Below are 18,988 nucleotides of genomic sequence, written 5' to 3'. Positions count from 1 at the left end.
GGATTGAGCTGGCTTTTGCTGAGCCCCTGCCGCCACCTCCGTGTTCCAGGTGAGGAGCCGGAAGAGGAACCGAAGGTGAAAACCCAGTGGCCAAGGTCTGCAGATGAGCCTGGGCTATACATGGCGCAGACAGGTAACTCGGGCCCGCCTCCCTTCCTCTGTGGCGGGGGCCCGACTGTGTGGCGTCTGGTGGCATGTGTGCTTGGCGTGTGCCTGTCTGTGTCTATGTCTTGGAGCTCAGTTGTGTCTCTGCCATGTGAGGCCTGTGGGCAGGGCTGCCACTTGGGGGTCAGGGTAGGAGGGTCCCTCTGATGCTTCCCCTGCCCCTATCTTGTTGGTGCTCCCCTAGCCCCATGAGATGGAATGTGTGGGAGGTGTCCCCTGCCGCCGACGCTGTCCCTCTCTTGTAGGCGACCCGGCAGCTGAGGAGTGGTCCCCGTGGAGCGTGTGTTCCCTGACGTGTGGGCAGGGTCTGCAGGTGCGGACCCGCTCCTGCGTGTCCTCCCCCTATGGGACCCTGTGCAGCGGGCCCTTGCGGGAGACCCGGCCCTGCAACAATTCAGCCACCTGCCCAGGTAGGCCCGACCTCCTCCCTGCCCTGTCTGCCAACAGGGTTAGATCTTACCTGGTACTTGGGCACATGAATCTTCTTTAAAATAAACAGACTCAGCTGCCCCCTCTTTTCACTCAGCGAACCCGCCTACCTCCCACACCATGCCTAGCCCCGTGCACTATGCCAGCCTGGGGACATAGATAAACCTGGCCGTGTATACCACTGGGCTCTACTCTGGGCACCTCACTCTCTGGATGCCTACCTATGTCCTGGTCATCAAGGCTCAGCCTTCCTTTCACTGCCTCCTGACTGTACTCAACTAGCTCTAAGTTCTCCAGTTCCACCACCGCTCTCCCAGCTCCCTGAATTTGCTTATTCTTGTCCTGCTCCCACACTGGCTAAGCAGTTCAGCTCCTCCTTGAAAATGTAAGATGAATGCCACTTTTAATTTAAAAATGAAGCCTTCCTGGACCTCTTCCTCTCCTCTCTGGGCTCGCTATCCTACTCCCCAGAGTGCCTCCCCTGGACCCTTGGGCCTTTCTCAGTTAAGCATATAGTTAGGGAAATGCATGTGCCTGCCCGGAACAGGTGGTGTCTGCGAGGGGCAGGGCAGGGCAGCCTGCTCCTTGCTTCCTGCCGGGGAGCGGTGAAGTGCTGACTGAATTTAGAGGAAGGTCTATCTGAGGAGGGCCCTTGGTAACTGCGATTGAGGCAGGAGCTTGCAGAGGGCAAGCTTGGTAACTGGGGGTGAGGCAGGAGCTTGCAAAGTTGTGTTCCAGTGTGTGAGATCGTTGTGTTGGTGTCCATGTACCGGTTCATGTGTATTTGTGTGTCCATGCGCTTGGGGCTGGGAGGGGCACTTCTGTTGTCCCTACACTGCCATGTTGGATTCAGGCTCTGGGTCTGGGAGTGGGAAGGGAGGGGGAAGGTGGGTCTTGGGTTGCCTTGTGCCTCCAGGAGAGGAGGACTCTGGTTCCCCTCTTCGGTTGATCCTACTGACCGTCCGGGTGTCCACAGGCTCTGTCCTGTGTGAGTTGAGACCTGTCTGCCACATTCCCTCCACCGGCTGAATTCTGGGACCCTGAGCAATTTCCCAGGCAACAGACCCCTGGCAGAGCCAATAAGGAGCAGTCACAGAACTGCAGAGCTCCTCATTGGTGGGCGGATGGGCAGGCTCTGGTAGTGGGCGGCGCCGAGGTGCTGCCCAGCCACCGGCCACGTGCTTCCTTGCAGTGCACGGCGTGTGGGAGGAGTGGGGGTCCTGGAGCCTGTGCTCCCGCAGCTGCGGGCGCGGGTCCCGGAACCGGATGCGAACCTGCGTGCCCCCCCAGCACGGCGGCAAGGCCTGCGAAGGTCCCGAGCTGCAGACTAAGCTCTGCAGTATGGCCGCCTGCCCGGGTCAGTAGTGCCAGGGGGCTTGTAGGCAGGCGCTGCCCAGCCGGTGTGTGTGGGTGGTACTGGTGGGGGGAGACCCAAGGGAGACAGTCAGGTCCAGTGCCCTGCCCCTGGGGGGACCCCGAGAACTCTGACCAAGCATGCGGAGACTGGAGACCATGCCTGCAAGTGTGGGTGGTGAGCCCCAGCCCTGACTTGGGGTTGGCACACTGTGACCCAGACAAAACAGGACTGCTTACCAATGCCCCTACCTCCAAACCCCTGTCTGCCTTTGCTATTAACAGCACTTTGGTGCCTCTAGCCTGCTGGACTGATTGGACATCTGGGCTCAAGTGCAGGCAAAGATCAGAAGCAGCCCTGTCCTCAGCAAGAGGAGCACTCACCCCTCTGTACTGAGTGGAGAGGTGTCCTGTGTTCCTAGAGCAGATGACAGGCAGGCAGGATGAGGCCCAGCTTCACCTGAGCACTCCAACCCCCTCCACTTGCCCTGCTTGAATGGGTCTGGCCTGGCACAAGTCTGAATGCCAACCAGCTTCTGTTATCTCCCCATACTACTCTGCCCCCAGCACTCTACCTACTTTCTGCTCAACGGCCACCCCTGCTTGTGTCTCCCCATGCAGTGGAAGGCCAGTGGCTAGAATGGGGTCCCTGGGGCCCATGCTCATCCTCCTGTGCCAATGGGACCCAGCAGCGCATCCGGAAGTGCAGTGTGGCAGGCCCGGCCTGGGCTACGTGCACGGGAGCTCTCACTGACACCCGTAACTGCAGCAACCTCGAGTGCCCTGGTAAGTGCTTGGCATGAGGGTGGCGGGTGGCAGTGGGAAGCCCTGGCCCTGGAAGCGGGCCCCCGCAGCCTCTCCCACTCCCCTTCTCCCACAGCCACTGATGGCAAGTGGGGGCCGTGGAATGCATGGAGCCTGTGCTCCAAGACATGTGACACAGGCTGGCAGCGCCGCTTCCGCATGTGCCAGGCCACGGGCACACAGGGCTACCCCTGCGAAGGCAGCGGAGAGGAGGTGAAGCCCTGCAGTGAGAAGAGGTGTCCAGGTAGGCTGACACGACCCCTCAGGGGGCTGGAGGCCTGCGCGTGAGCCCAACTGAGCCTTCCCTGTCTCCACAGCCTTCCATGAGATGTGCAGGGATGAGTATGTGATGCTGATGACCTGGAAGAAGGCAGCAGCTGGTGAAATCATCTACAATAAATGTCCCCCCAATGCTTCGGGTAAAGCTGTTGCACACCCTCACTGGACCCCCTGCCTCTGAGTCTGTATCCTGAGGGAGTGGGTGAGAGCCTGGCCCTCATTCCTAGCCCTCTGTCTTGTCCTCCCGCAGGGTCTGCCAGCCGCCGCTGTCTCCTCAGTGCCCAGGGTGTGGCATACTGGGGACTGCCCAGCTTTGCTCGCTGCATCTCCCATGAATACCGCTACCTATACCTATCAGTGAGTGTGCCCTGCCAGATAGGATGCTGGGTATCTGTCCCAGACTCTTGGCTCACCCCCATGTGCCTTAGCATATGCTGTGCTCACTTCTGCTGGGCTGGGCCTCTCTTTGGCTGACAAACTCCTACTCATATGTGAAGAGCTACCTCTCAAGTGTTTTCTTGGTCTTACTGCTCACCCCTGTGCTCCTGTATCTCCCGAGCCTCTCAGTTATTAGATGTTAAGAATGCTTATTTAAATGTCTCTATCCTACTAGAGTTGAAGCTCTTTGAAAGCAGGGACAAAGTTGAGTTTGTTTTTGTATCCTCAGTGCCCGATCCAGGGCCTGCTATAGGGCCAGGGTGGTTTCAGCAGCAGGGGCATGTATGTACATGTTTCGGACTCTATTAGGTATTGGTTTGCATTCCAGGTTTGTATTGGTAGGGAGGCAGAGCTCACTGTACTGCACTTCTTCATGTGCAGGACCCTTTGTGATGGGGAGCATGTTCTTTCTTCAAATGCTTCCACTTGAGTCTTTTCAAGTACCTTCTGAGGTGCTCCCTCTCCCCTCCTCCACTCCCTCTCCTCTGTCTCCTTCTTGGACTCTGTCTCCCCTGAGCCCCTTTGAGCAGTTCTCTCTGACCTTGTATGAAAGCAGTGGATAGATGGGAATGGGATGGGCCAGGGGCTGCTCCCGGTTCCTTATGCTCCAGTGACAGAGGCCCGCATGTCACCTGCAGCTTCGTGAGCACCTGGCCAAGGGGCAGCGCATGCTAGCGGGCGAGGGCATGTCCCAGGTGGTGCGCAGCCTTCAGGAGCTACTGGCCCGACGCACCTACTACAGCGGGGACCTGCTCTTCTCTGTGGACATTCTGAGGAATGTCACTGACACCTTTAAGAGGGCTACCTACGTGCCCTCGGCTGATGACGTGCAGGTACCATCTGTGCTGCCCTCAGGAAGAGAATCCCCAGCCCGAAGGGGAGGCTGAGGTCCTGGTTCCCAGGGACCAAGGCTCCCTGACCCTTCTTGCTCTCTCCCTAGCGCTTCTTCCAGGTGGTGAGCTTCATGGTAGATGCAGAGAACAAGGACAAGTGGGACGATGCTCAGCAGGTAAAGGCTACAACTTCTTGGGCTGCTCATGACCCACCCCAACCTTGAACCCTTACACCTTACACGCTCTCTGTCCCCAGGTGTCCCCTGGCTCTGTGCACTTGCTCCGTGTTGTGGAGGACTTCATTCATCTGGTGGGCGATGCCCTCAAGGCCTTCCAGAGCTCTCTGATTGTCACGGACAATCTGGGTACAAGGAGGCAGGCAGGGGAGGGGGTGCTGGATGTGACCGAACCCAAACCACCACTGTGGGTGAGGGATGGTTTCTGATGGGCTCTTCCTATTATTCTTTCATGTACAGATTCTTTCTTTCCTCCATTTAATCCTGTGATTGTATCTTTCTCTCCTTGTTCCTTCCTCCACTCCACCTCTGCATTGCCCACTTCTCTGTATTCATACCAATCCTGGTACTGCCTTCTGTGGTGTGTGTCTTCCTCTGGGTCTGTTCCCTTTGTCTGCGGTGTGGTGTGTTCCGCCCGCCTCCTCCCACTGCAGTGATCAGCATTCAGCGGGAGCCCATCTCCGCTGTGTCCAGCGACATCACCTTTCCCATGCGGGGCCGCCGGGGCATGAAGGACTGGGTACGACACTCAGAGGACCGTCTCTTCCTGCCCAAGGAGGTGCTCAGCCTCTCCTCCCCAGGGAAGCCTGCTACACCTGGGGCTGCGGTAGCAGCAGCAGCAGCAGTGGGCAACCCTGTCAGGGGGAAAGGCCCAGGAACGGTGCCCCCAGGGCCAGGCTACTCCCACCAGCGTCTCCTCACCGCAGACCCTGATGAGTCCTCTTACTTTGTGATTGGTGCTGTGCTCTACCGCACCATTGGCCTCATCCTGCCACCCCCCAGGTGAGTCCAACCTGAGCAGAGAGATCCACCAGCAGCCCTGTATCCTCAGGGACCCCTCACCTGGCTCTGGATACAACTGCTTCCCAAAGGCTGTGCTAGCATCCAGGACTTGGTGAATGGACCCAAAATCCTGGCCATTGAGCTCTCGGTTTTCCCCTGGGTCTTGGCGCCTGGCAGCCCCCACCCCCATCCAGAGTAGCTTCAGGGTTCCTCCTGGGAACCTGTGTCGTGATCTGACCTCAGTGTCTGTTCCCCAGGCCTCCCCTAGCTGTCACTTCCCGGGTGATGACAGTGACCGTGCGGCCTCCCACCCAGCCTCCAGCAGAGCCCCTCATCACTGTGGAGCTCTCCTATATTATCAATGTGAGTGGAGGCCCCGCTGGGAACCCTGAGTATATGCCAACCCTGGTAGCCAGAGACCTGTCTGGTGGGAAGGTAGTCTCTCTCTATGGTGGGCTGGACATTGGCCACGGCGGCTGTGGTGGTGACCAGGGTTGGTGGCCTCCCCACCCTTAGCTACGTGCCTGTCTTCTGCTCTGCAGGGCACCACAGATCCCCACTGTGCCAGCTGGGACTACTCCAGAGCGTAAGTGGGGCAGCTCTTGGAACCCCCCCCCCCCCCCGTCAGAAAAGAGGAATCTTTTATGTAGTCATTATAGTCAATGTACGTTATATAGAAAATGGTCTACATAACTTGAGGGTAGGGAGGAGGAAAATAGGGGAAAACAAAGGAAGGGGTGACATTAGCCAAGAAGCATTGTACTTACAACTTGCCTTAATGGAATTGTAACCCCTTTGTACAGCTACTTTAAAAAAAGAGAAAGAGAGAAAGGAATTTCCCAGTGGCATCTTGGTACCATCCTTGGCCTGAAGGCTCAAGAGAATATATTAGGGCTCCCTGTTATTACCTCAGGGATATGGCCTTGTCCTTTATTTTGCTTGTCTCTTGCCGGTGGGCAGCACTAGTAAAGGCAGGGCTATAGAGCTGGGCCCAAGGTTCATGATACCTCTCTCCCACCCAAGAGATGCCAGCTTGGGGGACTGGGATACTGAGAGCTGCCAGACCTTGGAGACCCAGGCAGCCCACACACGCTGTCAGTGTCAGCACCTGTCCACCTTTGCTGTCTTGGCCCAGCCTCCCAAAGACCTGGTGAGTACGAGAGATGTGCCATGCTGGGCAAGGGAGGAGACCCCTAGGCTGCCAGAGCTGTCTGATGGTGCTGTCAGGCCCTGGGTGATCTTCAGTGTACCTCTCTGTGGGCATAGCTGTGGATTACACATGGAGCTGGGGCCCTCGGGATGAGGCAGATAACCATGACATCTGCCGGAGGGTATGGGTGGGCTTGCCCGTGTGTGCATCTACTTGTATGTGGAAGAGTGTAAGTGTGGACCACATGTGTGAGTAGGTTTGGTCTGCACTGTGTGAACAATAGTGAGTGTCCTTCTGCATGTGAGATCCCTGTCTGCACCAGACAGGGACCGGGCGCCCTGCTGCTGCCCTCTCCCAGCAACCCATCTCCCACAGACCCTGGAGCTGGCGGGCGCCCCCTCGGTTCCCCTGGTGATAGGCTGTGCGGTGTCCTGCATGGCCCTGCTCACACTGCTTGCCATCTATGCTGCCTTCTGGAGGTAGGTTGGATGTCCGATGGGGTGGGAGGTGGCTAACCCAGCCACCCCGGGTCGGACAGGCAGCCAGCACCTCTGCCTCTGCCTGCTGTGCTCCATTAGGTTCATAAAATCCGAACGCTCTATCATCTTGCTGAACTTCTGCCTGTCCATCCTGGCTTCCAATATTCTGATCCTCGTGGGCCAGTCCCGGGTGCTGAGCAAGGCAGGTGCAGGCTCCCGGGGATGTGAGAGGCTGAGGGTGGGGCGTGCCTGCAGGTGGCGGGGTGTGTGTGTGTTTGTGTGGATGTCTTTAAGGGATATTGGGGAAAGGGTGTGTGCGTGTGGAAGTAGCATGTGAGCATATGTGAGGGCGTTGGAGAGGGGGTGTGTGTGTACTCAGTAATGAATGTTTGTGTATGCATCAGTGAACGTGTGTATGAGCTGAGTGCCTGGGTGCACGTGTGTTGGGCTGGTGGCATTGGGCCTCCCTCTTATTTGGGGCGGCCTCCTGTGCCACCTGCCTGTGACGGACCCATACTGTCCTCTTTGACCTTCTTTGTACTCTGTACTGCGGATGCCTGGTATGGGGCTTATTTGGCTCCCTGTCTGTCCCCCTCTCTGTCAGCCCTGTCTGCCAGTCTGTGTGTGGGTGGCCTGCCTGCCCACCTCCCCGGATGCGGAGTGTTGTGTGCGTGTCATCAGGCCCGTGTCGTGCTGTGTGTGGGTGCAGGAAGGCGGGGGTGCCTGGCAGGACTCTCTCGGGGGCGGAGCTCTGGTGGGCGGCTGGTCACAGCAGCGCCCAGCAGCAGGTGTGGGAAGCTGGCGCCTCCCACCCTGGCAGCGGCTCAGGGACACTCCCTCCCGTTCCCTCTCCCTGCAGGGCGTATGCACCATGACGGCTGCCTTCCTGCATTTCTTCTTTCTGTCCTCCTTTTGCTGGGTGCTTACCGAGGCCTGGCAGTCCTACCTGGCTGTCATTGGGCGGATGCGCACCCGCCTCGTTCGCAAACGCTTCCTCTGCCTGGGCTGGGGTGAGCAAGGCCAGTGCTGGGCTCTGCTTCTGGGCCTTGGGTGGCAGGGGCAACCAGCTTTGGCCCTGGTCCAGCTCTCTGGGAATGTGGGTCATCTGGGCTGGGAGCAGTCAGGGAAAATAAGAGGGTCCTGAGTACCCACAGTCTTCTCAGTATGGTTCCTGTGCTCCCCTAGGTCTGCCTGCCCTGGTGGTGGCTGTGTCTGTGGGCTTCACACGCACCAAAGGATATGGTACATCCAGCTAGTACGTGGGCCTCCTGTATGGGTGCTGGGGCTGTGGGGCTGTGTGGGTCTAGGCTGGGCATTTGCCTTCTTAGGCTAAGATTCTGGCTCAAACCTCTTGTAGGTCTTTGGGCCAATTCCTCTGTAGCTCTGAGCTTCAGTTTCCTTGATTGTGAAAAAGACGTGCTAGGATTAGATAATGTCCCCTCACCAACTTGGAGCTCAGAGGTCAGCCTCCTTCTTTCATGTGATAGCCCAAGGGCTGGGCCTGATGTTCTTGACCTTTGTTGGAAGGAAAACCAAGTTTCAGTAAGAGCTCACTCTAGCGCAGCCTGAGGCTCATTCTCAACTGGTAATGCGCACAAGATAGCAGAGACTGAGGGGTGGTATTTGAGGGTGGGGTAAGAGCTGCTGGGTACCTGATGTTCCCTTCTCCCCCTCACCCCCACTCTAGCTGCTGGCTTTCCCTGGAGGGCGGTCTGCTCTACGCCTTTGTGGGCCCTGCAGCTGTCATTGTCCTGGTATGTTCCCTTTACAGCATCCTGGGAGAGATGGAGGCCTTCTGTCCTGTCATCTTGTCCTTCTGCTTCTTCCCTGCCCTCTAGTTGCCACCTGAGGACAGGGACCTATCCCTGATGGGCACCTGGTGACCCTGTCTTCTCTTTTGCCCCTTCCGGCCCGCAGGTGAACATGCTCATTGGAATCATCGTCTTCAACAAGCTCATGGCTCGTGATGGCATCTCAGACAAGTCCAAGAAGCAGAGGGCTGGGTAAGGGGAGGGTCTCTGACTTGGCCTTTCTGGAAACATCAGGGAGGGTGGGCTAGGGGCATTCTTGGAGACTCAGGGCTTGCCAATGCCATCTGGGCTCCCCGGCCTTGGGGCATCAAGGGTGCAAGCAAGGTGGGCGCCCGGAGTGCTCAGCTGCAGCCCCTCGCCCACCCTAACCCAGCTCTCTTTCTCTCTCGTCTGCCCTCCCCTCCCACCCCTCTCGGGGCTCATTCTGCCCCTGTCTCCCGGCTTCCCATGTGTTTCCCCTTTCTCCCATGTCTGTGCTGCCCCTCCCTCCCCCCCCTGAGGTCGGAGCGGTGCCCCTGGGCCAGCCTGCTCCTCCCCTGCTCGGCGTGTGGAGCGGTCCCCAGCCCCCTGCTCAGCTCAGCCTCGGCCAGGAACGCCATGTTAGTCCTGGGGGGTGGTGGGGATGGGTGGGAGCAAAGAAAGGGGGGGGACAGTGCCTGTGGTGGGGGGAGGGAGGATTATCTATCAGTCCAGTGCTCAGGAGAGCCTGCCCTGCCCTCCAATTGCTATGCATTTTTCAGGGCTTGTGAATGAAGTGACAGCGGGCAATGGGGTGTGACTGTGCCCCCCAAGGTGCTGGGTTCCTTTGCCCACCCTTCCCTCCCTCCCCACTCCTGCTCCCGGCTAATGTTCTGCCCAGGCACAGCTACAGACAACTCCTTCTCACACCACTCTGAGGCCCTTAGAATTTGTGAGCTATAGAACCTTAGAGTTAGCACGATAGAATCTTAGAATAAGACAATCAGAAGCGGAGAACATTAGAATGAGTGAATCATAGTCTTATCATCTGTCACAGAATCAAACTTAGGGTTTCAGAAGCATTGAATCTCACAATCAATTGGAGACAGAATCAAGGAGGTAGACAGTTTTATCACACTGAGACCCCTCCTCCCCCAGCATCAGAGAATTGTAAAATCTCAGCTATGCCAGAGCATAAGGACCTCAGGCACAGCCTCCCACCCGGAGCTGCAAATCTGCCTGAACCTTCCTGACCAGTGCGGGGCCAAGGGGCTCTGGAAGGTCCTGATGGCTGGTACTGTTACTGTGAAGCAATAATGAGCCGAGAGCTTGGGCTACCATCTGCAGACTGGTTGGACTTTGGAGTCACCAAGGGTGTGTGTGTGTCCCAGCTTTCCTCTCCTCTGCCCAGCTGGGCACACTCCAGCCTCCTCATCTATAAATTGGGATACTAGTCTTCAGGCCTGTTTATTGGAGTTGTTTTGATCACAATTTGGAATAATCTATGTAAAGTGTTCAGTGTAGGGCCTGGCAGAGAATTGGTGGTTAATCAATGACAGCTCTTATTACTGTGATTAGACCCTCTCTTGATGTTGGCTCCGCCCCTAGAGCTTCAGAAACCATTGTATCCACCCCCTGCTGGGTTGAACGGTGATGAAATACTCTTCCTAGGACAGATATTGGCCACCTGCCCATCTCTCTGCCTTGGCAGAATGGTTCACTTGGCCTTGTCTGCAGCTGTGCCTGACTCCACTGGGGGTACAGAGCAATGGGGCAAAGTGGGATCAGTGTGGCTTCAGACCCTTTTGTCCCTTGTGGGCTATAGCAGGTGTGGGAGGGGAGCAGCTTGAAAGCCAGGGCTCATCTGCCTTTTTCTCTGCCCTCCCCTTGCAAGGAAGCCAGGGATATGTAGGCTTGTCAAACCCCAGCTAGGATCCTTCTGCCCAGGGCTCTGAGCAGCCACAGGCAGCTGATCGTTCCTCCATGGGAAGCTGGGAGGCTGGCCTCCTCCTCACTGGCCCTGGCCCCCATCTTCACTCCAAGGACTTTTGTTCTGGCATCCTTTGCATGCTCTGCCTGTTTGATCTTTCTTCTGGGTGCCTCTTGTCAGTCTCATGCTTTCTTCACTGTGGCTAGTGTCTGTCTTTAGTCCTTTCCTCCTCTCCCCAGCCTACCCAGTGTGTGACCCGGGCGTTTGCATTTTCTCCAAGTTCCCCAAGTTGGGGCCTGCAACTCCCCATGTCCACATCTGACATCTTCTCCATCTCTTTCCCCTGATCTTGCTTCTGCTTTGGCTCAGTGCTCCTGTGTCTGTGGTCCATCCTTCCCACCTCTCCTGCTCCCTGCTCTGCCCTGCACTTCTCTGCTGTCTGTCCCTGTGCTCTATTTCTCTGGCTGCGGCTCTTTGGTCCCTTTTTGCTTGAGGATCCTCCTAAGGTCTGGGAATGTGGGCCCTTGCCAGTCCCCAAGCCCAGTGGAGGCCTAGGCTCCTGCTACTCTGTCTCATGGAGTGTCACTCTGACAAATCCTATTCCATTATCCCCTCAGGGCCTCACTTTGGAGTTCCTGTGTGGTGCTGCCCCTCCTGGCGCTCACCTGGATGTCTGCTGTCCTGGCCATGACAGACCGCCGCTCCGTCCTCTTCCAGGCCCTCTTTGCTGTCTTCAACTCTGCGCAGGGCTTTGTCATCACGGCCGTGCACTGCTTCCTGCGCCGGGAGGTGGGCTGGCTTCTCCTGCCTTGCCAGCCTGCCACACTGGGTTTGGGCTCTGGCTTCTCCCTGCTGGGGGACCAGGAGCGGCCCTGGCCTTGGAAAGGCTGGTAGCCTGGGAAGCCTGGCCTTCTAGCTTCCTGGGGTTATCTCCCTGATAGCCCAGTCCAGGTGTTAGGGCTTCAGGCTGGATTTGTGTCTTTCTCTCTATTCCTACCTGGGTGCCTGGGGTGGGAGGTATATCTAATTTATGTTCAGAGTCCTGTAGGGAACTCCTCAAGACTCGTTCTTTCTTCCTCTTGCCCTCTTTCCCCAGGTGCAGGATGTGGTGAAGTGTCAGATGGGCGTGTGTCGGACTGATGAGAGTGAAGACTCCCCTGACTCGTGTAAGAATGGGCAGCTGCAGATCCTGGTGAGTGAGGAGGCCTGAGCATTGCCACCGCCACCACCACCACTACCACCCTCCCCCCCCACGCTCAGCTGCTCACCTTCCATCCTTGACAAGGACAGATGCTGGGTTTGATTTGGATTTGACCACTGAAAACTGGGTGAAATCAGATGAGTCTTTCCCCTTATTCAGTGCCTCCTCTGCCTCAGGAGCTGTTGGGCTGTATTGCTGTGGGTGGCACCTCCCAGTAGGGGACTGGGAAGAGGTGTGTGGGGAAGGGCCTGGGTCCCTTCCCACTCTGATACATTGATCCTTCCTCTGCCCACCTGCTCTCTCCCTCTCCGCCTATAGTCAGACTTTGAAAAGGATGTGGATCTGGCTTGTCAAACAGGTGAGTCTACTGGGGTAGGACTGAGAATGGCCCCAGGGATAAGCAAGAAGGGAACTTGAGGCCTGTTGTGGGCAGCCCTGATGGAGGCCTGGATGCTGGAGTCCAGCGTTGGCATCAGATAGGCCTGAGTGTGATTCAGGCTGAAAGTTGCTTACCGTTCACCTCCAGGGAAACACCCTCTCTATCTGAGCCTCAGGCAACATACGTGTAAAGGGGAGAATGCCACTGTTCTTGGGCAGGTCGGGGATGTAGGAATGACATGAATTTAGGGCACAGCAGGAGCTCCTGCTTATCATGCCATGTCCATGACTCTTACCAGAGTCTCTTTCTAGTCCTGGTTTCTAGAGAGATGCTCCCTTAGGGGTGTGGGGAGAGGTTGGGACCCATATTAGAGCACCGGGGCTTTGTTTCCTGCCTTGCTTCTCTGTGGGCCTCGGAGCCAGTTGTCTTCCTATCCCATTTGGTGTGTGTAAGAGTGGCAACCATCTGTACCCAGTTTCCCTGCCAGTCAAAGCTCGGGGGTTTGGTTCCTGCCCAGCCTGGGCAAAGGCATCTGGGGGCTCCTCAAGACTCATTCTCTCTTCCCCTCCCACCCCCAGTTCTGTTCAAGGAGGTCAACACTTGCAACCCATCCACCATCACAGGCACACTGTCCCGCCTGTCGCTGGATGAGGATGAAGAGCCCAAGTCCTGCCTCATGGGTCCCGAGAGTAGCCTCAGCTTCTCCCCGCTGCCTGGGAACATCCTGGTGCCCATGGCAGCCTCCCCAGGCCTGGGGGAGCCGCCGCCCCCTCAGGAGACCAACCCTGTGTATATGTGTGGGGAGGGTGGCCTGCAGCAGCTGGACCTCACCTGGCTTCGGCCCACTGAGCCAGGCTCCGAGGGGGACTACATGGTACTGCCCCGGCGGACTTTGAGTTTGCAGCCTGGCAGTGGAGGGGCAGGAGGTGAAGAGGCCCCGAGAGCCCGACCAGAAGGGACCCCCCGGCGGGCTGCCAAGGCAATCACCCATTCTGAAGGCTACCCCAGCTTCCTGTCTGTGGAACATTCGGGCATGGGGCTGGGCCCTGCCTATGGGTCTCTACAGAACCCCTATGGAATGACCTTCCAACCGCCACCACCAACACCCAGCGCTCGCCAAGTGCCCGAGCCAGGGGAGCGCAGCAGGACCATGCCCCGCACGGTGCCTGGCTCCACCATGAAACTGGGCTCACTGGAGGTGAGAGACTGCAGGGGCCTGAGGCAGGGCTCTGCCCGCAGGTGTACCTGAGACCATGTCTGAATCATGGGTGGGAGCCAGGAAGGGACACTGCCAGGTGCCCCGGAACACCTCCTCGTGCAGTCACTGGATCCACTGCAGCTCCGGGTAACATCTTGGTGTGCCTGAATTCCTCCGAGGGACAGGGGCCTCACGCCTCAGGGTGCACTTCTCAGTATCTTCATTCTTGCCTGATGCTGACTGTGGGGTGACTGGTTAGGATGAGGCCTCCTCTGAAGGGACTGAGACTCAGGCAAGGTGCTGTACTGCTAGGGAAGCCACATAATAGGGGCCATGCCTGGCATCTGTGCCACACAACTCTGAGTTCCAGTCTCCTGATGGGCACATGGCAAGATCTCTCTAAGCCTCTGCTTCCTTGTGCACGAGGCGAGGATCGCATAGCAGTTTCTTTGTAGGACTGTCTGAAGGAGTGAGTGTAAGCTGTTTATTTCTGTGTAGAACAAATAGAAAGGGAAATGTTAGACAATTGGGGGTCAGTAGTGCTAAATCAGCCCCAGGGCACTGCCCAGGGCATCTTCCAGAGAGAATATAAGCCCGTTCTGTAGCCCTGCTGTCCATGTACGCTTTCCCTCCAGCTTGATTCCTGCAAAGGCTCATTGGGAACAAGCAGGTGGTAGTGACTCTTGTAGAACTCTGGAACATTCTAGAGCTCTTAATTGGAGGGATGCGGAGGATGTGGATAAGGAAAGAGGCCCAGAGTCCTAACTCAGACATGATTGGCTGCTTGTGTTTGACCTCAGAAATCTGCTCCCTATCCTGTACACAAACAAGATGAAGTTAGCAGCTAGAGGGGCCACAAGTTGAAGTTTTTCTCCTAAAATGTTTCTTGAACATTTGGTGCCTGCTCCTGTCACAGATGGCAAAAAGTAAGAAGGTGTAACAAAGACAGAAAAGATGTTTCCAGTGTTGGAAAGGGTCAACAGTTATGTGGCAGGTTTTGCTCTGTGGAAACCTGTCTGTGGCTGGGTTACTGATAAGGAGACAGTGTTGGGCTCTTTGGGGGGAGGAAACAGTGCTTGTGGCTGCATTTAAGAGGGTCAGCGATGTGTGGGCAATGGTGATGGGTGGTGAATATGCAGACATGGGTCTGTGTTTGCACTGTGCAACAGGCAGGCAGAAGAGTGGCTACACGTGGGAGGACAGGTGTGGAGGGGGCAGGGGAGGGGCCGAGGCAGAGCATAATGGCCTAGGATAGGCAGAGCAGGCAGGAAGGTAAGAAAACCAGAGTGGTATCACCAGGCCAGGGGTGGTGACATGTCCACCAGGTTGGGACTTGGGGAATTCAGATCATGGTTCTGGTTTCTTTGTGAGAGCCTGGGGCCAATGGCATGGCCTTTTCCTTTCCTAGCCTTAGCTTCCCTGACTCCCCTGAAAGTTGCTCTTAGACTCATGATTCCTCCCTGTGACAGCATTCTGACTCTTAACATCTCCTTCAGTGGTGCTGGATGACTTCAGGACAGGGTGAGGAGATGTGGAGGCCAGGGAGGCAGGGCCTGGACTGGCAGGGCAAGAGGCAAGGCATGGTCCAAGGAAGGTTTCTAAAGGCCGAAGTCTGTGTTGGCAAGACAAATAGAGAATTACAGTCAGAAGGGAGCCTGGGGCTGGTAGAGATAAGGGGCAGGGTTAGAGGGGTGGAATCTAGGCACAGAGAACCCATGGCTGCTGTGTGATCTGGTGTGAGAGTTGGAGTCCTTGCCCTGTCAGGGGTCTACCATATGCTGTTTGACCTAGGTGTGTGTGAGCTCCCAGTGGCACCTGCCTGCTGGTGCTTGCACATTGTAGCACACAACCCCAAGGGCTGCCCTGATTATGAGTCCTAACCCTAGGGCCTGGGTTGGGGGGAGGTGTGGGTACCCTGTGTTCTATCTAAAGTTCTGCCTGTGGTGAAAAGCTGTCTTCTCTTTTGTTGCCTCCTACTGCTCCCTCCAGCGTAAGAAGCTACGGTATTCAGATCTGGACTTTGAGGTAAGTCATGTGCGTATGTTAGCGGGTGGGGCACCTGTCTGGAGGATTCACTCCTAAAAGTGGCTCAGGCACCTTGGCAAAGTCCAATCCCAGGCCCCCAAGCCTGTGGTTTCCGTGGGGTCTTCCTCACTGTTCCTCCTGCACAAACCTGAAGCAGTGGGGTGAGGTGAGAGCCAGCCTGGTTCCAAAGGGGCCAGCAGGCGGCAGGGATCTGGGGCCCAGGATGCTGAGTGCCCTCGGAAGAGGGGACTGAGCTGGTCCGCAGTGCTGCCCAGAGGAGCATTCCTCTGACGCCCAGTGGCTCCTAGAAGGTGATGCACACCCGGAAACGGCACTCGGAACTCTACCACGAGCTCAGCCAGAAGTTCCACACTTTTGACCGCTACCGCAGCCAGTCTGCAGCCAAGGTGAGGTTCCCTGTTGACCCTTTCCTGTGGTTCCCACAACAGAAGAAGTGGCATGCGTCTTTGGGTGTGACAGCTGAGCGAGTCCCGAATAAGTACTGGGGTGAAGTGGGCTCTGGGGAATTTGTAACCTGCCCTCCTCTGCCTGGATAGCTTCAACAGAGGCCTCCAGAGGCCTCCTCATTGCTGGACCAACTGTTGTGGGGCCACCCTGGGTATCGGGGGGGGGGGTGTTGTGGATAGTGAGCAGGGATGAGCCATTGGGGACGGGGAGAGGGGGTAGACAGGAGCCACCTGCACAGAGGTCAGGAGGGGATGCATTTGTGTATGAACGCTGCTTCAACACTTGATGGCCCTGCCATGCTGGGCCATGCTGGCAATGTCTTGGGGTCTCCTCCGTTTGTTTGGTACTGTTAGTGAAGGCTCCTAGGCCCTCACCATGGGCTCTTCTGGCTCCCCCCACAGGAGAAGCCCAGCCCTGGGGACCGTCCTGGCCTGTCTCAGCATCGGCGGCATCAGAGCTGGAGCACCTTCAAATCTATGACACTGGGCTCGCTGCCCCCCAAACCCCGAGAACGGCTGGCCCTGCACCGGACAGCCGCCTGGGAGCCCGCAGAACCACCGGAAGGTGACTTCCAGACAGAGGTGTGAGTGCCATGCCGGACTGCCCACTGCACAGAAATATATATCTCTCTATTTTCACACTCCACTTTGGAACTACCCAGGAGCCAGCGCCCCTCCCCCTCCCGAGGCGGGGCAGGAGGCATGGAGGACTCATCCTGGTGGGGGGGGCCAACAAGGAGGAGCCAGATACCATGTGGCCTGGGGGCCAGGGCTCCTCCTTGTTTCTCAGAGGCCCCTCAGTCACCCACCGGAGCCTCAGAGCCTTGTCTTTGCCCCCGCCTGTCGGTCCCTGTCCTGGGCTGGGGAGGGGGGAGGGGAACTTTGTTGGGAATAAACTTCACTCTGTGGATTTGGCTGCTGAGCTCCTTGCTTCCCCCAGGTGACGGCCCAGCCCTAGAACCCCAACTTTATTCCTCAATCGGTCTTGGCAGCTTGTGCAATGGGGTCAGGTCCACCCAGGTTGGGAGGGGCCACCTGGCTCTGACCCTGACTTCCTGTGTGGCCTTGCATGTATCCCCTCCTGGGTGCGGGCTGGGTTGAGAAGGAAGAATGTGCTATTTAGCCCCTGTGACTGGCATTCTCTGGTGGCTGTCACAGTCGTGGCTACCATTCATTAGGGCATGGGGACAGACTCCCTGGCTAGTTTGTTGTAAGGGGTGGGGGTCATGTGGGTGCTATGAGCTTCACACACATGGTCCCTAGCCCCTCACAGAGTTAGGTTGCCCATGTTTTGGATGGAAAATGAGGCCTGAGCTGGGAAATGATTTCCTCAAGTCCGGTTCAGAGGTACTACTGGAGCTTCAGGCCATGCTTGGTGGAGGTCATCAATCTTGGGACTTAACCTTCATGACCTGAGTGGAGCTGCAAGGACTCAGGCATCAGGCAGGCCAAGGGTTAGGGAGAGTGAGGTAGAGGTGACTCAGACTCATTGCTGGGCTGTGTTCTTTACTTGAACGTAGGGCACCCACGAAGGGAGAGCAGAGATTAGCAAGTGGAGACATCTTGCACTGTGTGCTGTGATTTTTACTAGAGCAAGAACACAGTTTTCAGAGACCACAGGTGCTGTGGGCATTTAGCACCATGTCCACCTCTGGGCCCCTCCTAGGAACCCTGACAGACCAAGCTGAGGGAAGAGTTCGGTGCTGCAGGAGCCTGGGAGAGGCTGAAGGAAGGAGGTCTGGCCCACCAGGCTGAGGTATTCCCACATGCTGGCCTCCTGGAGGAGAATGGTTCTGTAGGCCTTGACGGTACAGGTTTCTCCTGAAGCCCATTCATATCCTGTCACGTCCTGCAAGCAATTGTCAAAGGACTTGTGAGAGAGTTCTCTGTGTTCTACAACTCTTCTACCTCCCTCCCTCAGCATTTAGGTGTACAAAGGACTCAACATCTGGTGCTTGCAGGCAGGCATAGTGACTGTCCCATTTCATGGATGAGGAAAGTGAGGCAGAGAGAGATTACATGACTTGCCCACACTAACACAACTTTTTTTTTTTTTTGGTTGGTCGTGGGGCCTGAACTCTGGGCCTGGGCGCTGTCCCTCAGCTCTTCAGCTCAAGGCAAGTGCTCTACCACTTGAGCCACAGTGACACTTCCAGCTCTTTCTGCTTATGTGGTGCTGAGGAATCAAACCCAGGGCCTCAGGCGTGCAAGGCGAGCACTCTACCACTGAGCCACCTTCCCAGCCCTAACACAGCTTCTAAGTGACTACATTGGGATGCAGCCAAGAGTGGGCAGGATCTGATGTCAGTTAGGCCCAAGGGAGTTTCCTCACTCAATAATACATACAAGGCCAAGCTCTGGTGACTTATATCTGTAATCCTCAGGAGGCTGAGATCTGAGGATCATGGTTTGAAGCCAGCCCTGGCAGGAAAGTCCATGAGTCTCTTCTCTCCAATAAATTAACCCAAAAAACTGGAAGTGACACCATGGCTCAAGTGGTAGAGCGCTAGCATTGAGCAAAAGCAGCTCAGAGACAGCACCCAGGCCCAGAGTTCAAGCCCTAGGAGCAGCCCCCGCCCAAAAAAAAAAAAAAAAAAAGTACATGCAGGACAAAGATAGCCATGAATGTGTGGGACCAGTCCTGGGTGCTAGGGCCTAGGGCCAAAGGGAAATCTTTTTTCGTTTCTTTTCTTTTTTGTTTTTTTTTTGGGGGGGGGTCCAGTCATGGGACCTGAACTCTGGGCCTGGGCACTGTCCCTCAGCTCTTCAGCTCAAGGCTAGCGCTCTACCACTTGAGCCACAGTGCCACTTCTGGCTTTTTTCTTTTTGCTTATGTGGTGCTGAGGAATCGAACCCAGGGCCTCATGCATGCAAGGCAAGCGTTCTACCACTGAGCCACCTTCCCAGCCCGGGAATTCTTTTATTCCATCCTGGCTTTCTCTCTGTCTCTCTGTCTCTGTCTCTCTGTCTCTGTCTGTCTGTCTGCCTCTCTGTCTCGGTCTCTGTGTGTGTGTGTGTGTGTGTGTGTGTGTGTGTGTGTGTGTGTGTGTGTGTGTGTGTGTGTGTGTGT

The 18,988-nt window shown here is 56.6% G+C and overlaps 1 protein-coding gene across 1 annotated transcript in view; it reads left to right on the top strand.

The window, feature by feature from the left end:
• Adgrb2 (adhesion G protein-coupled receptor B2) overlaps positions 1 to 16,785 on the top strand; it is a 35,742-nt gene extending 18,957 nt beyond the window's left edge. The window contains exons 4-31 of the mRNA XM_042677212.1: positions 50 to 133; positions 411 to 575; positions 1,787 to 1,951; positions 2,569 to 2,733; positions 2,828 to 2,995; positions 3,069 to 3,170; positions 3,281 to 3,387; positions 4,107 to 4,301; positions 4,409 to 4,477; positions 4,558 to 4,666; positions 4,972 to 5,320; positions 5,578 to 5,683; positions 5,863 to 5,906; positions 6,344 to 6,470; positions 6,846 to 6,949; positions 7,049 to 7,151; positions 7,809 to 7,959; positions 8,135 to 8,204; positions 8,637 to 8,703; positions 8,867 to 8,952; positions 9,261 to 9,359; positions 11,266 to 11,437; positions 11,745 to 11,840; positions 12,168 to 12,207; positions 12,807 to 13,426; positions 15,416 to 15,451; positions 15,763 to 15,858; positions 16,321 to 16,785. Coding sequence (XP_042533146.1) covers positions 50 to 133; positions 411 to 575; positions 1,787 to 1,951; positions 2,569 to 2,733; positions 2,828 to 2,995; positions 3,069 to 3,170; positions 3,281 to 3,387; positions 4,107 to 4,301; positions 4,409 to 4,477; positions 4,558 to 4,666; positions 4,972 to 5,320; positions 5,578 to 5,683; positions 5,863 to 5,906; positions 6,344 to 6,470; positions 6,846 to 6,949; positions 7,049 to 7,151; positions 7,809 to 7,959; positions 8,135 to 8,204; positions 8,637 to 8,703; positions 8,867 to 8,952; positions 9,261 to 9,359; positions 11,266 to 11,437; positions 11,745 to 11,840; positions 12,168 to 12,207; positions 12,807 to 13,426; positions 15,416 to 15,451; positions 15,763 to 15,858; positions 16,321 to 16,506 — 3,881 coding nt within the window. The 3' untranslated portion in view covers positions 16,507 to 16,785. The remainder of the gene's footprint in view (positions 1 to 49; positions 134 to 410; positions 576 to 1,786; positions 1,952 to 2,568; positions 2,734 to 2,827; positions 2,996 to 3,068; positions 3,171 to 3,280; positions 3,388 to 4,106; positions 4,302 to 4,408; positions 4,478 to 4,557; positions 4,667 to 4,971; positions 5,321 to 5,577; positions 5,684 to 5,862; positions 5,907 to 6,343; positions 6,471 to 6,845; positions 6,950 to 7,048; positions 7,152 to 7,808; positions 7,960 to 8,134; positions 8,205 to 8,636; positions 8,704 to 8,866; positions 8,953 to 9,260; positions 9,360 to 11,265; positions 11,438 to 11,744; positions 11,841 to 12,167; positions 12,208 to 12,806; positions 13,427 to 15,415; positions 15,452 to 15,762; positions 15,859 to 16,320) is intronic.
• Positions 16,786 to 18,988: the final 2,203 nt, after the last annotated feature.

Source organism: Dipodomys spectabilis, unplaced genomic scaffold (genome assembly GCF_019054845.1).
Source record: "Dipodomys spectabilis isolate Male_0828 unplaced genomic scaffold, ASM1905484v1 ptg000002l, whole genome shotgun sequence".
In the NCBI taxonomy this organism is placed as follows: Eukaryota; Metazoa; Chordata; class Mammalia; order Rodentia; family Heteromyidae; genus Dipodomys; species Dipodomys spectabilis.
Note: the sequence above shows the minus strand (reverse complement) of the source record. Positions and strands in the feature narration are given on the sequence as shown.